General features: G+C 41.1%; 1 protein-coding gene across 1 annotated transcript in view; it reads left to right on the top strand.

Annotated features, from left to right (window-relative positions):
* Positions 1 to 13,520, top strand: part of SYNE2 (spectrin repeat containing nuclear envelope protein 2) — a 273,351-nt gene extending 259,831 nt beyond the window's left edge. Inside the window, exons 105-116 of the mRNA XM_050952774.1 lie at positions 861 to 1,055; positions 2,216 to 2,498; positions 2,841 to 2,909; positions 3,735 to 3,874; positions 4,782 to 4,917; positions 6,841 to 7,052; positions 8,015 to 8,215; positions 9,088 to 9,216; positions 9,726 to 9,917; positions 10,518 to 10,604; positions 10,787 to 10,830; positions 12,284 to 13,520. Coding sequence (XP_050808731.1) covers positions 861 to 1,055; positions 2,216 to 2,498; positions 2,841 to 2,909; positions 3,735 to 3,874; positions 4,782 to 4,917; positions 6,841 to 7,052; positions 8,015 to 8,215; positions 9,088 to 9,216; positions 9,726 to 9,917; positions 10,518 to 10,604; positions 10,787 to 10,830; positions 12,284 to 12,509 — 1,914 coding nt within the window. The 3' untranslated portion in view covers positions 12,510 to 13,520. The remainder of the gene's footprint in view (positions 1 to 860; positions 1,056 to 2,215; positions 2,499 to 2,840; positions 2,910 to 3,734; positions 3,875 to 4,781; positions 4,918 to 6,840; positions 7,053 to 8,014; positions 8,216 to 9,087; positions 9,217 to 9,725; positions 9,918 to 10,517; positions 10,605 to 10,786; positions 10,831 to 12,283) is intronic.
* Positions 13,521 to 13,749: the final 229 nt, after the last annotated feature.

The following is a 13,749-nucleotide window of genomic DNA, read 5'->3' as shown; positions in this document are numbered from 1 at the left end:
TCTGTAAAAGCAGCAAAGAATCCTGTGGCACCTTATAGACTAACAGACGTTTTGGAGCATGAGCTTTCGTGGGTTGCATCTGAAGAAGTGGGTATTCACCCACGAAAGCTCATGCTCAAAACGTCTGTTAGTCTATAAGGTGCCACAGGAATCATGCACATGTATACTAGCTTTTGTGACATTCCTTCAGGAAGATATTAATTCTTTGCTACATGAATAATTAAATTGATATTCCTTTCAGCAGTACTCTTCTGCCCTTTCCCCCATAACACATTCTTGTTCCACCGCACAGATTCAGTTTTATTCTGTGCAAAGTTCAAAAGGTGACTTAGTGGTAAGGGGGACTTGATGGTTCAAGTTACCTATAGGTCACTTGTTTAAGCTAACGATGACCAGAAGTTTTTGCCATCTATTTCAATAGCAAAGGGTTTAGTGGCTCGGTCCCTACATCACAAATACAGTCATTGGTACTGGGGTGCTTACTGGAAGACTTTGCATAGGCATGAGGAATAGCCTACCTTTTCACACGTTTGCGGTACATCAACTGGATAGTGTGGGCAAGTTTGAATTGCTATTGCCTGTGCTATTCCTGTTGTATGGATGGAGCACTTCACTTTGTGCTAATTTCAATCAGCACCTAAATTCACACATTAAATTCACTCACACAACTTTTACTAGCAAAACAAAAACCAAACCTTTACAGATGGTGGATAGAAAGCTATCTGCCAAAAGAAGATAGATGATTGTGCCAGTGTTCAGATTCCTTTCACCTTACAATACTAGAACAGAAGGACAGCCTCAAGCACAGGCAAGAAAGAAACATTGCTTAAGTAACCATTTCTTATGTATGTTCAATATAGGGTTTCCAACAGGAAATAACCCTAAACACCAATAAGATCGATCAGCTAATAGTTTTTGGAGAGCAGCTGATTCAGAAGAGTGAGCCTTTGGATGCTATCCTGATTGAAGATGAGTTGGAGGAACTGCATAGATACTGTCAGGAAGTGTTTGGGCGAGTCTCTCGATTCCACCAAAGACTGACTTCCAAGCATCCTGTAAGGGATAAGTATGGTCTTGATGCTTTAGCAGAGTGTTGGTATGAAAATGAAATACTCGTGTAGCAGTAGCTGAGTAGCAGCATGGTCTTAATGCAGGGGTGGGTAAACTACAGCCCGGGGCCATATTCAGCCCTCCAGATGTTTTAATCTGGCCCTCGAGCTCCCGCTGGGGAGCAGGTTCTGGAGTTTGCCCCGCTTCAGCCGGGGAGTGGGGTCGGGGACTTGCCTTGCTCTGCGCGGCCCCCAGAAGCAGCAGTATGTCCCCCTTCCAGCTCCTATGCATAGGGGCAGCCAGGGGGCTCTGCATGCTGCCCCCCAAAGTGCCACCCCCACAGCTCCCATTGGCCAGGAACTACAGCCAATGGGAGCTGCAGGGGTGGTGCCTGTGGACGGGGCAGCGTGCAGAGCCACCTGGCTGCACCTCCGCATAGGAGCTGGAGGAGGGGACATCTCACTGCTTCTGGGAGGTGCTTGAGATAAGAGCACCCCAGAGCCTGCACCCCGACCATTTGCCAAGAGACAAGACCACTCACAGGGATGTTGTGGGGCTTAATTAGTCAATAATGGTAAACGGCTTGAAAATGTTCCATGCAGATTTTTGTACCAGTTTTTATTCCCTTTATTAGCTTCCATAACATTCCATCAACATTTTCTTTTGGATAATCACAATAGATTTATTTGTGTCCCTGGTTTGTTCTTTACTTTCACTTGGGGGACTAATGCCAGTCTTTACTTGTCACTGTGAGCTATTAGCCAATGCTTGGTGTGTTTTGGCTCAAAAAGAAATACCATGTATTAAAAAGAACTTAATTAGCGGAGTAATGCTCCCCATTGCCCACCTGATGGTGCCACACTGCAACTGGCTACCCATTCTTGTTTGCAGAAGGGAGGCATCTCAGTGGTGCTATGGGGAGGAGGGCTAAGTACTGTGCTGAGGTAGAAGTTGTGGCTGCCAAAGAAAAGCAAGAGGAGAGAAGTGAGGATCTTCTCTGGGCTTTCCATCAGTTTCAGAACATACGGTGGGGACAGACCATCACAGGCTGATGTCTGCCTGCCACAAAAAATAATCTTCTGTATTTCTCCACTTCTTACTGTGTCACTTGTTAAGTGACCTAGGTCTATGTTCATTCATCACAATATAAAACAATTATTTTTAGGGGATAGAAGATGACAAAGATACATCTGAAAATGAGACAGATGCAGAAGACTCAAGAGAAATGCAAAATGATCCCTGGCATAAGAAGGCAATAAATGAGGTGCCTTCGTCTCAGCAGTCCCTTTGCCATCTTGTGTCCCCTGCACCAGCTCATGAAAGGTCAGGCTGTGAGACCCCTGTCAGTGTTGACTCCATCCCACTTGAATGGGATCACACAGGTGATGTAGGGGGCAATTCCTCTCATGAGGATGAAGAAGAAGGAACATACTACAGTGCTCTCTCAGGTAAGAGCCAATGATCCCAGACATTTTTGTTTCAGTATAGCCACCTCCAGAACCCCTAAAGTGGCACCTGTTTGTTTGTTCTGGGGTCTTTTAATTTGTAATGGTACAAAAATGTGAGAGTTATTTAACTCTTCATCATATTGTCTGGACAAAAAGGACAGTTTTGTCTAAACCAAACAAAGTTTTGAATGCCCCCCCAATTCTTTGTTTTCTAAAAATATCTGATGAAAATAGTAATGAAGTTTTTCCTTTCAGTCAGTCAATATTTCAGATGTTTCTATTTAATATTCAGTAAATATTGAATATTTGTCCAGTGAGGAAAATGACGTTATTCTCTTTCAGATGTAGAAATCACTGAAAATCCTGAGGCATATCTTAAAATGACCACAAAAACTTTGAAAGCATCTTCTGGTAGGCACCTGCTAATGCATGTGTCTGAACATGGCAATCTCCCTGTGGCGCACGCTATACTCCTAAACCTGTTTCATATGTAACGTCTGATTTCCTGCCTTGTGTGGACACCATGTGCCATTGTGTCATGGTGTTTTTACGCTGCAGTAGAAACACATGTACATTACAAAACAGTCAAGAACATGTCATTTAGAATTTTCCTGTCAGATGCAGAGATGGTTAATGTGCATTTCATTATATTGATCCAAAATCTTTCAGCTCTTCATGGTGGTTTGGTCTGGGTATTGTTTTTTTCCTTCGTTGATTGTAATCACCTGTTTACTGAGACAGTAGTTTAGTTTTGCAAGTAAAAGCAGCACTTTAACTATCGCTTATCATTTTGCATTGTGTGTGACAGAGCCTTGGGCATGCCATCCGTTAAATCCCAAATGAGCATTCACTATTCTCTTCCAGTCAGGACAGGTCTATTCTTGACTAACTTGTTATGCATTGCAGCAAAATGATAGTATCATGGGAATAGGATCTTCCCAAAACTACGGTGCAAACTTTTCTTTTGTTTTAAATCATACTGCAGCCAAGCATTTTCAGAAGAAAATAAAATGTCCCGTAACTGCATGGCTGTCATTTCATTACCTTCTGGATTACTGTTGACATTTTGCAAATGTGCATGCTTTGCAAGGAAAGCTGCAGAACTGTCATTTTGATGCCATCACTTGGTGCCATTTTCTTCGGAACACTTCTTAATTTATTTAAAAAGTAAATGCTTCACTACAGAGTTGAGGGGCTCAGATTCAGGGTTTTCTAATTTAATTTTTTATGTGGCAGGAAAATCCATTTCAGAAGCTCCTACATGGCATTCCCCGGATAGCCCAGCCTGCAGAAAACATCAGTACCACCAGGCAAAGATGGTGAGAAATGTGCGGTCTGGCAGCCCAGAGACAAGTACCCCATATAAGCCAGGCTATGTGAGTTCCAGATCTGTGAACACTAGTTCTAAGCAATTAATGATTAATTAATTCCTGGAGATTCCAGGAGAATCCTAGAAACTCTAGGTTCAAAGTATCCTTTCCCAGCATGCAGGCTGGAAGAGGAGAAGGGGTCTGCCTAGACACAGCCTGTTACTCTTCCCATTTCTGGTCATTCAAAGAGCTGCCCTGATGGCAAAGAGGGAATTGCCAGGGTGACTGTGCCTAAGGCAGTAGGGAAGCCAGAAGAGAGCTCATTCTTAGTGGTTGGTTTCCAGCAGTAGTGAAACTAGCAGCAGCTCTACCTTCATCTCCCTTTGGATTGCTTATTGTCCCCGTCTGCCAGCAAACTGTCTCGGGGGATTGGGCCATAGCCATCAATACTCGAGTTCTCGTGGGAATGAGGTAGCACTGGGGCCAGGCTAAAATGGTTATTGTTAGAGTTGCTTGTTGTTAGTCCAGCTCCATATTCTTTCTTATAGTAGCTCTTGCCAAGTCTCAGTATCTAATGGAGTGAATGGAAATGCCATTGATACTAGATTTTATACAGTGGTTCAGAATCAGCTAATTTCTATCAATAAATTACTAGGGCCCAGATTTTCAAAGGTATATAAGCTCCTAAACTTCCACTGAAATCACTGGAAGTTACGAGCCTAAACACCTTTGAGGATCTGAAGCTCTCACCAGATTAAGTGTCATTATTGTATTTCTACCAGTAACTGTTTGCATATTTACCTAGTATACATAAAATGCTGTTGCATAGAGATGGCGTTCGCCTGCTGCACCTTTATTAAGTGTAACTTTAAAAAACTACACCCTAGCACCTTTTATACGAATGTGCATGCAACTTGAAGGTTCACGGGCATACACAGTCTGTGAGTTTAATAAACCTGTGAAATAATTCTAGGTTAAACCGCTAGTGTCTGTAAGCAGTGGGAGCACGGACAGTGTGAAAGAAGTATCCGCTATATTGAGTGATGAAGAGCCCCAAAATGAACAGGGGCTTGTGAGCATTGCAGCTGCAGAGGAGCTATCAGGTACAGGTAAAGATAAACAAAGTAAAGAAATGAATAATGGCTATTATGAAATGGTTTATTATGTGACTCAAGTTAACAAAGCAAAGACATGACAATGCACTTACATTGAGAACAGATGTAACCACTGGTCTTCGAAAGGATGGATTTTGCTAACATTTGCTTTTTGCTAAGCCTTCTTCTCACTTGACATTGTCTGACCTGTGTTTATTGCTGAATTCTCAGCCCTAATATTTTATCTATTACTCAAGAGTTTCAGACTCATCATGTCCTTGACTTTTGTCTCCTTACTGATAAAAGTGAATTCAAAAATCCCTTGAATTCGCTAGAAACTCACTGAAATGAATGGGAATAATCAGACTGTGAAAATTCTTCACTGAAGCCAAGAAGTATGTTACTTTGACTAAAACAAGATTGTTATAACTTGTTTTCTCAGTAACTTATACTCCAACCATTATGGCAATAATGGTATATTACAGCTGCCATTTACCTAAGCTCTTGATTAACCAAGGCTTGGTAATGTTTGCCACATTTTTCACTGTAGAGCAGGTCCATACTAAGAACAGAGACAGTTGAGTGGGCTCCCTTAACCTTACAAGGCCCTGTTTTCTGGTCTCAGGTGTTTTCCAAGACCTTCATAAGTTCAGGTGTGTACCGTAATTATAAACCTCCAATAGAGTGACAGTGGTAAATTGCAGCTGTACCAACTATTTTATGCTGTGACTGCACCAGTTCTCACACTCTGACCAGCATCAAGCCAGGTCACTGTGTGGATGGTAGATCTCCAAGGCAGGCCGGCCTACGTGCTATGGGAAGTGATGTTGGTGATTGAGTGGGTTGGCACTTTTTCTTCTTAGTCAGCACAAAAGCAATACCCCAACATGGTTTTATGTAGCACTATACTGCCAGAAATGCCTCTTTCAGATGATGCATAAAACTTGGCCACTTGTATTTACTTTGGTTGTTAATCCTGTTGTTGTTTTTCCCAAATTCAGTCGATAATTACATTCTACCTCTCTATATTTCTTCTTTATTTTTGTCTCGATAAAGTATTCCTCCTTTACTGTAGAAAAAATTCCTGTGTAGTGTTACTATTTTCCAAATAATTGTCATGTAACCTGTATAGGTTGTATATCTGGTTGTCAAGTTGACCTTTCAGAGTACAAGTAGTACATTATAATAATTTTACTATTATGGTATTTCTATACAAGGTGTCATGGGGCACATATGGCTCCGCAGCCCAAGTCACTAAGGCAGGCCTGGGGTTCAGGACAGTAAGGCCTATTGGCTGAAGTCTAAGTAGTCGCCTTTCTTCCCAGAGCTGTATGGCCCAATTCACCTCCCTGCATGTCGGCGGTGTCCATGGTAGGTCAGATGGAGTAGGGGGACCCGGGCCTACCCTTCACGCAGTTCCCAACCCAGGACCTGAGGGAACTGATACCTCGCTGCTCAGTCTTAGTCACTCATCACTACCGCTCCTTCCCTGGGTCGTTTCCTACCCCTTCTTCCAAGGCAGGGGATCCCTCAGCAATCGTTGCCTTGGCAGTCAGCTGGGGTTTGGTAGAGGCACCAGCCTGGCTGGCGTTGGCATCAGGTGACTCCAGCACTCTCCCAGCAGAAGCCTGCAGCACAATTAACAAATGGTCAGCCTAGACTGAGCTGAGCTGCTCCCTCTTATACTATGGGGCATGCCCAGGATGGGTGAGGGGGCTTGGCTTCCTTGGACCAAAGCATGGGATTAACCTCCTCCAGCCCAGTGCAGGACTGATATGCCCCATCGCACAAGGAAAGAGAATATCTGGTTAGAAACTGATTGCAGAATGGGTTCTTTAGAAGTGCTAAACTTGATAGTTTGTAAATAATATTCTGTTCTGTTTTAAATAATATTCACATTTTTGGTGTGTTAAAACATTTCTTGGTATATCATTGTAGGTGTTATTGAGAGATGGGAGCTCATACAAGCTCAGGACCTAAGAAATAAACTTAGAATGAAACAGAATTTGCAGCAATGGCAACAACTGAACTCTGATCTCAGTGATATTACTGCTTGGCTGGATAAAACTGAAGAAGAGCTGGAAGAATTACAGAAAGCAAAGCCTGCAACCACTATGCATACAATGGAACAAAGAATAAAGAAACTGAAAGTAAGTTATCACATACTGAGAAGTGAGGTTTTAAAAATGTCATTACTATTTAAAAGACTTGTTTCTCTGATAATTGCACTGGCTATTATGCATCTCTCAGCAAACTGAGGGGATCAGCTAGCCCCGGAAACTGGACACTTTGTGTAGTTCTTCTAATGGATTATTTCAAAAGGTGGAATCATACCTCAGTTATCAGATATTGACTTCTGTTGTGGTGAACATCAAGATTTACTAATCAAATATGCAGAATAAATTCATTATCTCAGTTAACATTAGGTTAGGAAAGAGAACAATATTTAATTTGAGACGCAATAAAAATTGGCATTCACCAGAACATGAAGTGCAGGTTGCTACACTATTCCTGAGGATCCTCTTAAATCTAAAAGTTAAACTGGGCTGAGCCAGGTCTGTACTTGGATGGGTGAGATGCAAGAAATTACTAGATTCTTCCAATTTCTAGCTGCCACTCCTCTCTGTAAGGCAGTGCTGGACCCTTGATTTCAGCCTGCTGTTAGGGGGCACTATATTGCTGAAGGTGGGTTTGGGGTTTTTTTGGATATATAATTTAGACTATAAGCTTCTTGGGACAGGATGCATTGCCATCACCTTTGTTCTGTCCAGGCAGTGCCAGTCATTTAATAACTGTAAAATCAAGGTCCTGAAAACTTGTAAATACTATTAAAATTTCTACATTCTATTAGAAGCTCAACATCCAGGTCCTTACAGAATTCTACCTTATGCAATTACTTTATTGCTCCTGCAATTGCCAATGGGTGTTCAACTTCAAGAAACTGGGAAATTCTGCCTTAAAAGTCTTCCCTAGAAATATCTGGAAAACGCTTTTTCAGATCGAGTCACTCTCTGGAATATTTGTGATTTCTTAGTTTGTGGAGGGTTATTTTAAATGGACAATAAAAGGTATTGATAATTCACTGAGGGTTCTAATCTGCTTCTTTCTTCAGGAAATGCTTAAAGCCTTCGATAACTACAAGGCTTTAGTGTTCTCTGTTAATCAGAGCAGCAAAGACTTCCAGCAAACAGATAGCACTGAATCCAAAGAGCTTCAAAACAGAGTTCGACAAGTGAATTTGCGCTGGGAGAAGGTCTCTCATTCAATGGACAACTGGAGAAGGGGTTTACAACAAACCCTAATGCAGTGCCAGGTAAATAGCGCAAACATTTGTCTTGTAACACTTCGAATGAGAGTTTATTTGTAATGAGCATCAGTGATAAGTAGATCAGAGGATACAGTATGGCAGTTGCAGGAATATCAGGAGTTCCTTGGAATTTTTTCTCAGATTATAGATTTCTTGAATGTGTGCCCTTTTTTATGCACAGCATAGCCACACTAATAGTAATTAGCACTTACACTGTTTTTCATAGAAACTTAGAAATGTAGAGCTGGAAGGGACTGGAGAGGTCATCTAATCTCTTCCCTTTCCTCCCCCACCCTTCCGCACAGTGAGGCAGAACCAAGTAAACTTAAGAGTCTTAGTCAGTGAGAGAGATTCCACAACCTCCTTTGGAAGCCTATCCCTGAACTGAACTGGTCTTATAGTTAGACAGGTTTTTTTTAATATTTAACCTAATTCTCCCTTGCAGCAGATTAATCAGGTTACTTGTCCTACCTTCAGTGGAGAACAATTGATCACCATCCTTCCTATAACAGCCCTTAACATATTTGAAGACTTATCATGTTTAAAGCAATTTACAAGCAATCCACACAACTGGCCTGAGAAGTAGCTCTAGCTTATTTCCCTTGTTTTATAGATGACATGGCACAATTGAAGAAGAGAAGTTAAATCACTTGCTTAAAGCCACAGAAGGAGCTGATAGAGTTGGGACCACTAGTCTGAGCTGTTAACTGTAGTTTTAGCAAAGGATGACTAGTCATCATTTTGAGTAACCCTGCAATTTACAACAAACCTAAGTAAAAATACTTGGTCAACTGTGCATAACAGAGCAAGAGTGGTTGGTTGATTTTATTACAATACTCCAGGGACACATTCTTGTAAGCCTTTACTTGTTTCTTCAGGATTTCCATGAACTGAGTCAGAAACTACTCTTGGGACTAGCAAGTGCTGAAAGTCGAAGACATAATGCACAATTCACTGATCAAAATGCTGACCCCCATACAATACTGGAGTGCCAAAAAGAATTAATGGTATGTAATGTGTTGGTTACTGAGTCAAGGTATGAGAATAACACGCAAGTTATTTCCACAGAAATAAAAAGTAATATAGTTATTTCTAAAAAATGGTGGTTTGAAAGGAAGCAGGTACAGTTTGGGGATATTTCATTTATACATAAATGGATTTGTGGTTTTATGAATTGGTTGACTAATAAATCTAGCTGAAGCTAAATATGTTCTTGAGTACATAGTCCATTTACAAACAGTACCTCTAAGATCCAGGATTATGTGCACCAGTTTGTGTTGAAGTATGATCAGGTTATGAATAATCTTTCCCACAAAACCCACCAATTACACCTAAATCCTAGTCTGCATCACCCTCTGTGAATTGTTCCATTTGGATCATCAGTCATGCTGCATTGTTCATTGGAACTGTTGTAGAAATAAAATTAATTCAGCTTGTTATGAAATTATAATCCTCCCATACTTTTAGAGAAAGTAGTTATACTGATTGTTATATTTCAAACTATTTCCTTTTTAAGCAACTGGAGAAAGAGCTGTTGGAACAACAGCTTCAAGTAAACGCTCTACAGGAAATCTCCACCTACCTTCTGGTAGAATCAGATGGAGAAGATTATATTGAAGCTAATGAGAAAATACATGTAATTGGAAAGAAACTGAAACAGCTTCTTGAACAGGTTTCACAGGACTTAAAAACTTCACAAGCAAATGTGGTGAGTCAGGGGTATGATTTTTAAACTCGATTATTAACAAGTGCTAAGATAATAAAGGATACAAGAACCAGGGCTGCAAAACCAGCCCAAAATATAAAATAGTCAAGAGTAGAAACTCTTAAAGAAAATCAGGTTGATTTAAAACTTGTATGTATCTAGAGCTCCTTATTGCCTTATCAAATATGAGCAATTATTGGGATAAAAAAATACATGTGTGTGTGTATACATGTACGTGTACATAAACCCTACATGTTGTATGTTCATCAATCAGTATTAGATATACCCTGTCTTATGCCTCACTGGGAGCTTGCATTAGACCATGTTGACATGAATTGACATATTTTCAAGCTAATATATCAACATATATCTGCCTCTCATGCTTTCTGTTCCTTCCAAAGCTGTTTCTCACAACTGCACAGGGTAAAACAAGTATCCTAAGCCATGGGTGCTTAGCACTGGAACGGTTTGTTGTTCATAAGCTGGCTGCCATCCATATATACACGTGTATAGGGACATCTTAAAAAAATTATCCAACATTTTGCAGTTTTCATGTTGATGCTTTATGTATACACATTTAGGGGTGTGTGGTTTGTTTTTTAGGACATCAGTGCATTTCTGACAGCAGCAGATGACTTGGATTCTGGAGGTTATCATCCAGTAGTAGTGAAATCCAGCCTACAGGAAACGGCAAGAACTTTTTTTTAATGAAATGCCTATTTTCTAAGATTTTTGCTGTCTTTTCACCCCACCTCCCCTTGAATTGAATCTGTTCTTTAGCCTGAAACCTCTTGAAACATGCTCATTTTAGTTATGACAGTTTATATTTTAATGTCCTAGAGCTGGGTAATAATAAATGTTTATCTTAACAGGTTGGTGTAAGGAGAACTTCAGAAGGCAAGAGCAACAGTGTCAGGTAGCACATTATTTTTGGTAGAAATGTAAGAGTATGTTTTAAAATAGAGAGTAGGCAAGGCTGATGGCTTGGTGCCAGTGTACTGTACTACCCAATGGCAAACAAATGGGGGGAGCTTCTGCTCCTAATGGGTCTGTACACATTATGGAGGCAATGTATCTGGATTCATGGCTGACTTCACTATTTGCCCCAGATACCAACATGAGGATACAGTGGTGGTACGCAGTGTGTCTGCTTAGCCCTTACAAACCCTGTTTCATTGTAGTGTTGCACTTTTATGGGTATTTTTCCCCAGTGTGCCCTTTTGGAGGTTGGCCCCTTTACAACTGGCAGAGGCAAGGAGCTGCAGCATTAATTTTTCTTCTCTTATTCCTGAGGCGATGGCATATTCTCACACCCCATGCACCTACAGGGATTACAGCTCCACCCCTGCAGCCTAGTGTGGGTGGTAGGATAAGGGTAAATGGGTTAAAGATGCATTACAGAGTGAGGAAATTTCACAATGTGAGGCCTAGCCTTCTATCAGAGAGAAAACCCATGCAGATACATTAGGCTCTTGAAAACTAAGGTATCATTTAAAAAAAACTGACTCCAATAACCCTATGCAAAATGCAGCTGTTACCTTAACCTATTAAGGTTGTTGCTAAACTAGGGGTGGGCAAACTTTTTGGCCTGAGGGCCACATTTAGGTATAGAAATTGTATGGCAGGCCATGAATGCTCACAAAATTGGGGTTCAGGAGGGAGTGAGGGCTCTGGGGTCGGGCCAGAAATGAGGAGTTCAGGGTTCAGGAGGGGGCTCTAGGCTGTGGCAGGAGGCTGAGGGCTCCAGCTGGGGATGAGGGGTTTGGGGTGCAGGATCAGGGCTGGGGCAGGCGGTTGGGGCTTACCTCGTGCAGCTCCTGGAAGCAGCGACATGTTGCTCCTTGTCGGAGGTGCAGCCAGACGGCTCTGCACGCTGCCCCGTCCATAGGTGTTGCCCCCGCAGCTCCCATAGGCCACAGTTCCCTGCCAACAGGAGCTGACTCTAAATGTTGAAACCGGAGGGGGACATGGAGCAACCCCAGACCCTGCTCCCCTGCAGGAGCTTGAGGGCAGGATTAAATCAGCTGGCATGTGGGCTGCAGGCCGCAGTTTGCCCACCCCTGCCCTAAAGGCTAAATAATTACATTACAATTTTGGGAGGCTTTTCTTTACATATTAGACTCTGTTATTAGTTTTAATGCCTAATAGACATTCTTCCTCTTTTTTAAACAAGATTTAAGTGCATTTCACATCTAAAACAGTCTCTGTTTCACTAAGTGAAGGCTGCCTTTCTTAAAGGGGGGAGGAGAGGGTTAATGTAATGGTGCAAAAACAGAAGGCATGCATGACAGTGCGTGTGCGCGCAACATTCTAGTTACCTTGTTTTTAACATTTCCCCCTACCAAATATCTGATATCCTTTATTTACAGAATGGAAAATCAGCCTGAAACCACTCAAGCAGTTTCCAGCCCCCAGTCCTTCTTTTATCGTGTATTAAGAGCAGCTTTACCCCTGCAGTTCCTCTTCCTTTTGCTTCTGCTTCTGGCCTGCATGATCCCATCCTCAGAGGAAGATTACAGCTGCACACAAGTGAACAATTTTGCCCGCTCTTTCTATCCCATGCTGAGATATACCAATGGACCTCCACCAACCTAGAAAGTGTCCCATCACAAAATAAGTTCTCTCATGGGTGCTTCTTTTCATGCTGCTTCTATCAAACAGTGCATTCATGTACTTAAATATAGAAAGTTCCATATTGTTTCACATTTTGACCCTCGCTGCTGTGCTTTCCTGACGCACCTGTTTCCTGGGTGCCACGGCAAGAGTTTGTGTACTACCACTGAAATATAAGTGAGGCATTATTTAAATGGCCTCCTTCCAATGCATAGCAGGGAAGGGAACATATTAAACCTCACAAGATCTTTTCAAAATTTCAGGGTTTTTTGTGGGTAATACAGCATTAATTGTTTGTACAGAAAAAGAACTTTTTCTATAGATTTTTTTTAACTCTAAGCAACATACTTTGATGCACTAGATAGAAGCATTTTATAAATACAGTCCTCATAACTTGGAAGGTCCACAGAACACAAGCTGACAGACTAATAATGGGACATTAGTTACAGACACTATGGTAATACAATGTTAAGCTTGCTATTGTCATATTAAACCATGGCAACAATTTGCATCTTTGGGTACTGTAGTAAACAAACAGATTTAAATCTGATATTTTTGTTATACTGTACTTTATTCATACAACACTTTCAGTGAAAACGATACATTTTATGTGCAAAGAGTTAGGACTGCTGTGTTGTAGTTGGATGTGTCTTTTTTTATACTATGTTTTAAATAAGAATTGATTATATTGCATGGAAGTGGTTTATATTGTGCATATTTTCTAAATGAAAATAATTATGATGTGGGTTATACACTATATGTATACATATGTAAACTGACTTTTTAATCAAAGATTTTTGGTTTAATAATCTCAATAATGTACAGTATGCCAGGAGATTTTTTATAAGTTAACTTTAAGATTCTTCACATTTAAAGTGAAGCTAAAACTTCAGGTGATGATATGAGAAAAAGTTTTAGTAGAATATGATGTTTGGTGGAGGCCCAGTAAACATTTTTCTCATTAAAATTCTGCTGATGGTTGCAGTGACTGAATCCTTTACCTACTGGACTTGATGCTTATAAATGAACATGTGAAGCAAAATGCTTTAGCAACTAAATGGGGTGCAGCAATTTGCAAATAAGGACACTCCATAACTGGTCCACTTTTTTCCTTGCAAGAAAACTCAGCAATAGGTTACTTGCAACTGCATAGCTCAGTCTTCCCCCAACCCCCACTCATCCCTACAAGAGGAGTAAATTCAACAATTTAGTGGCCCCCCTT

Source organism: Gopherus flavomarginatus, chromosome 5 (assembly GCF_025201925.1).
Source record: "Gopherus flavomarginatus isolate rGopFla2 chromosome 5, rGopFla2.mat.asm, whole genome shotgun sequence".
In the NCBI taxonomy this organism is placed as follows: domain Eukaryota; kingdom Metazoa; phylum Chordata; order Testudines; family Testudinidae; genus Gopherus; species Gopherus flavomarginatus.
This window is presented reverse-complemented; position numbering and strand designations above follow the sequence as displayed.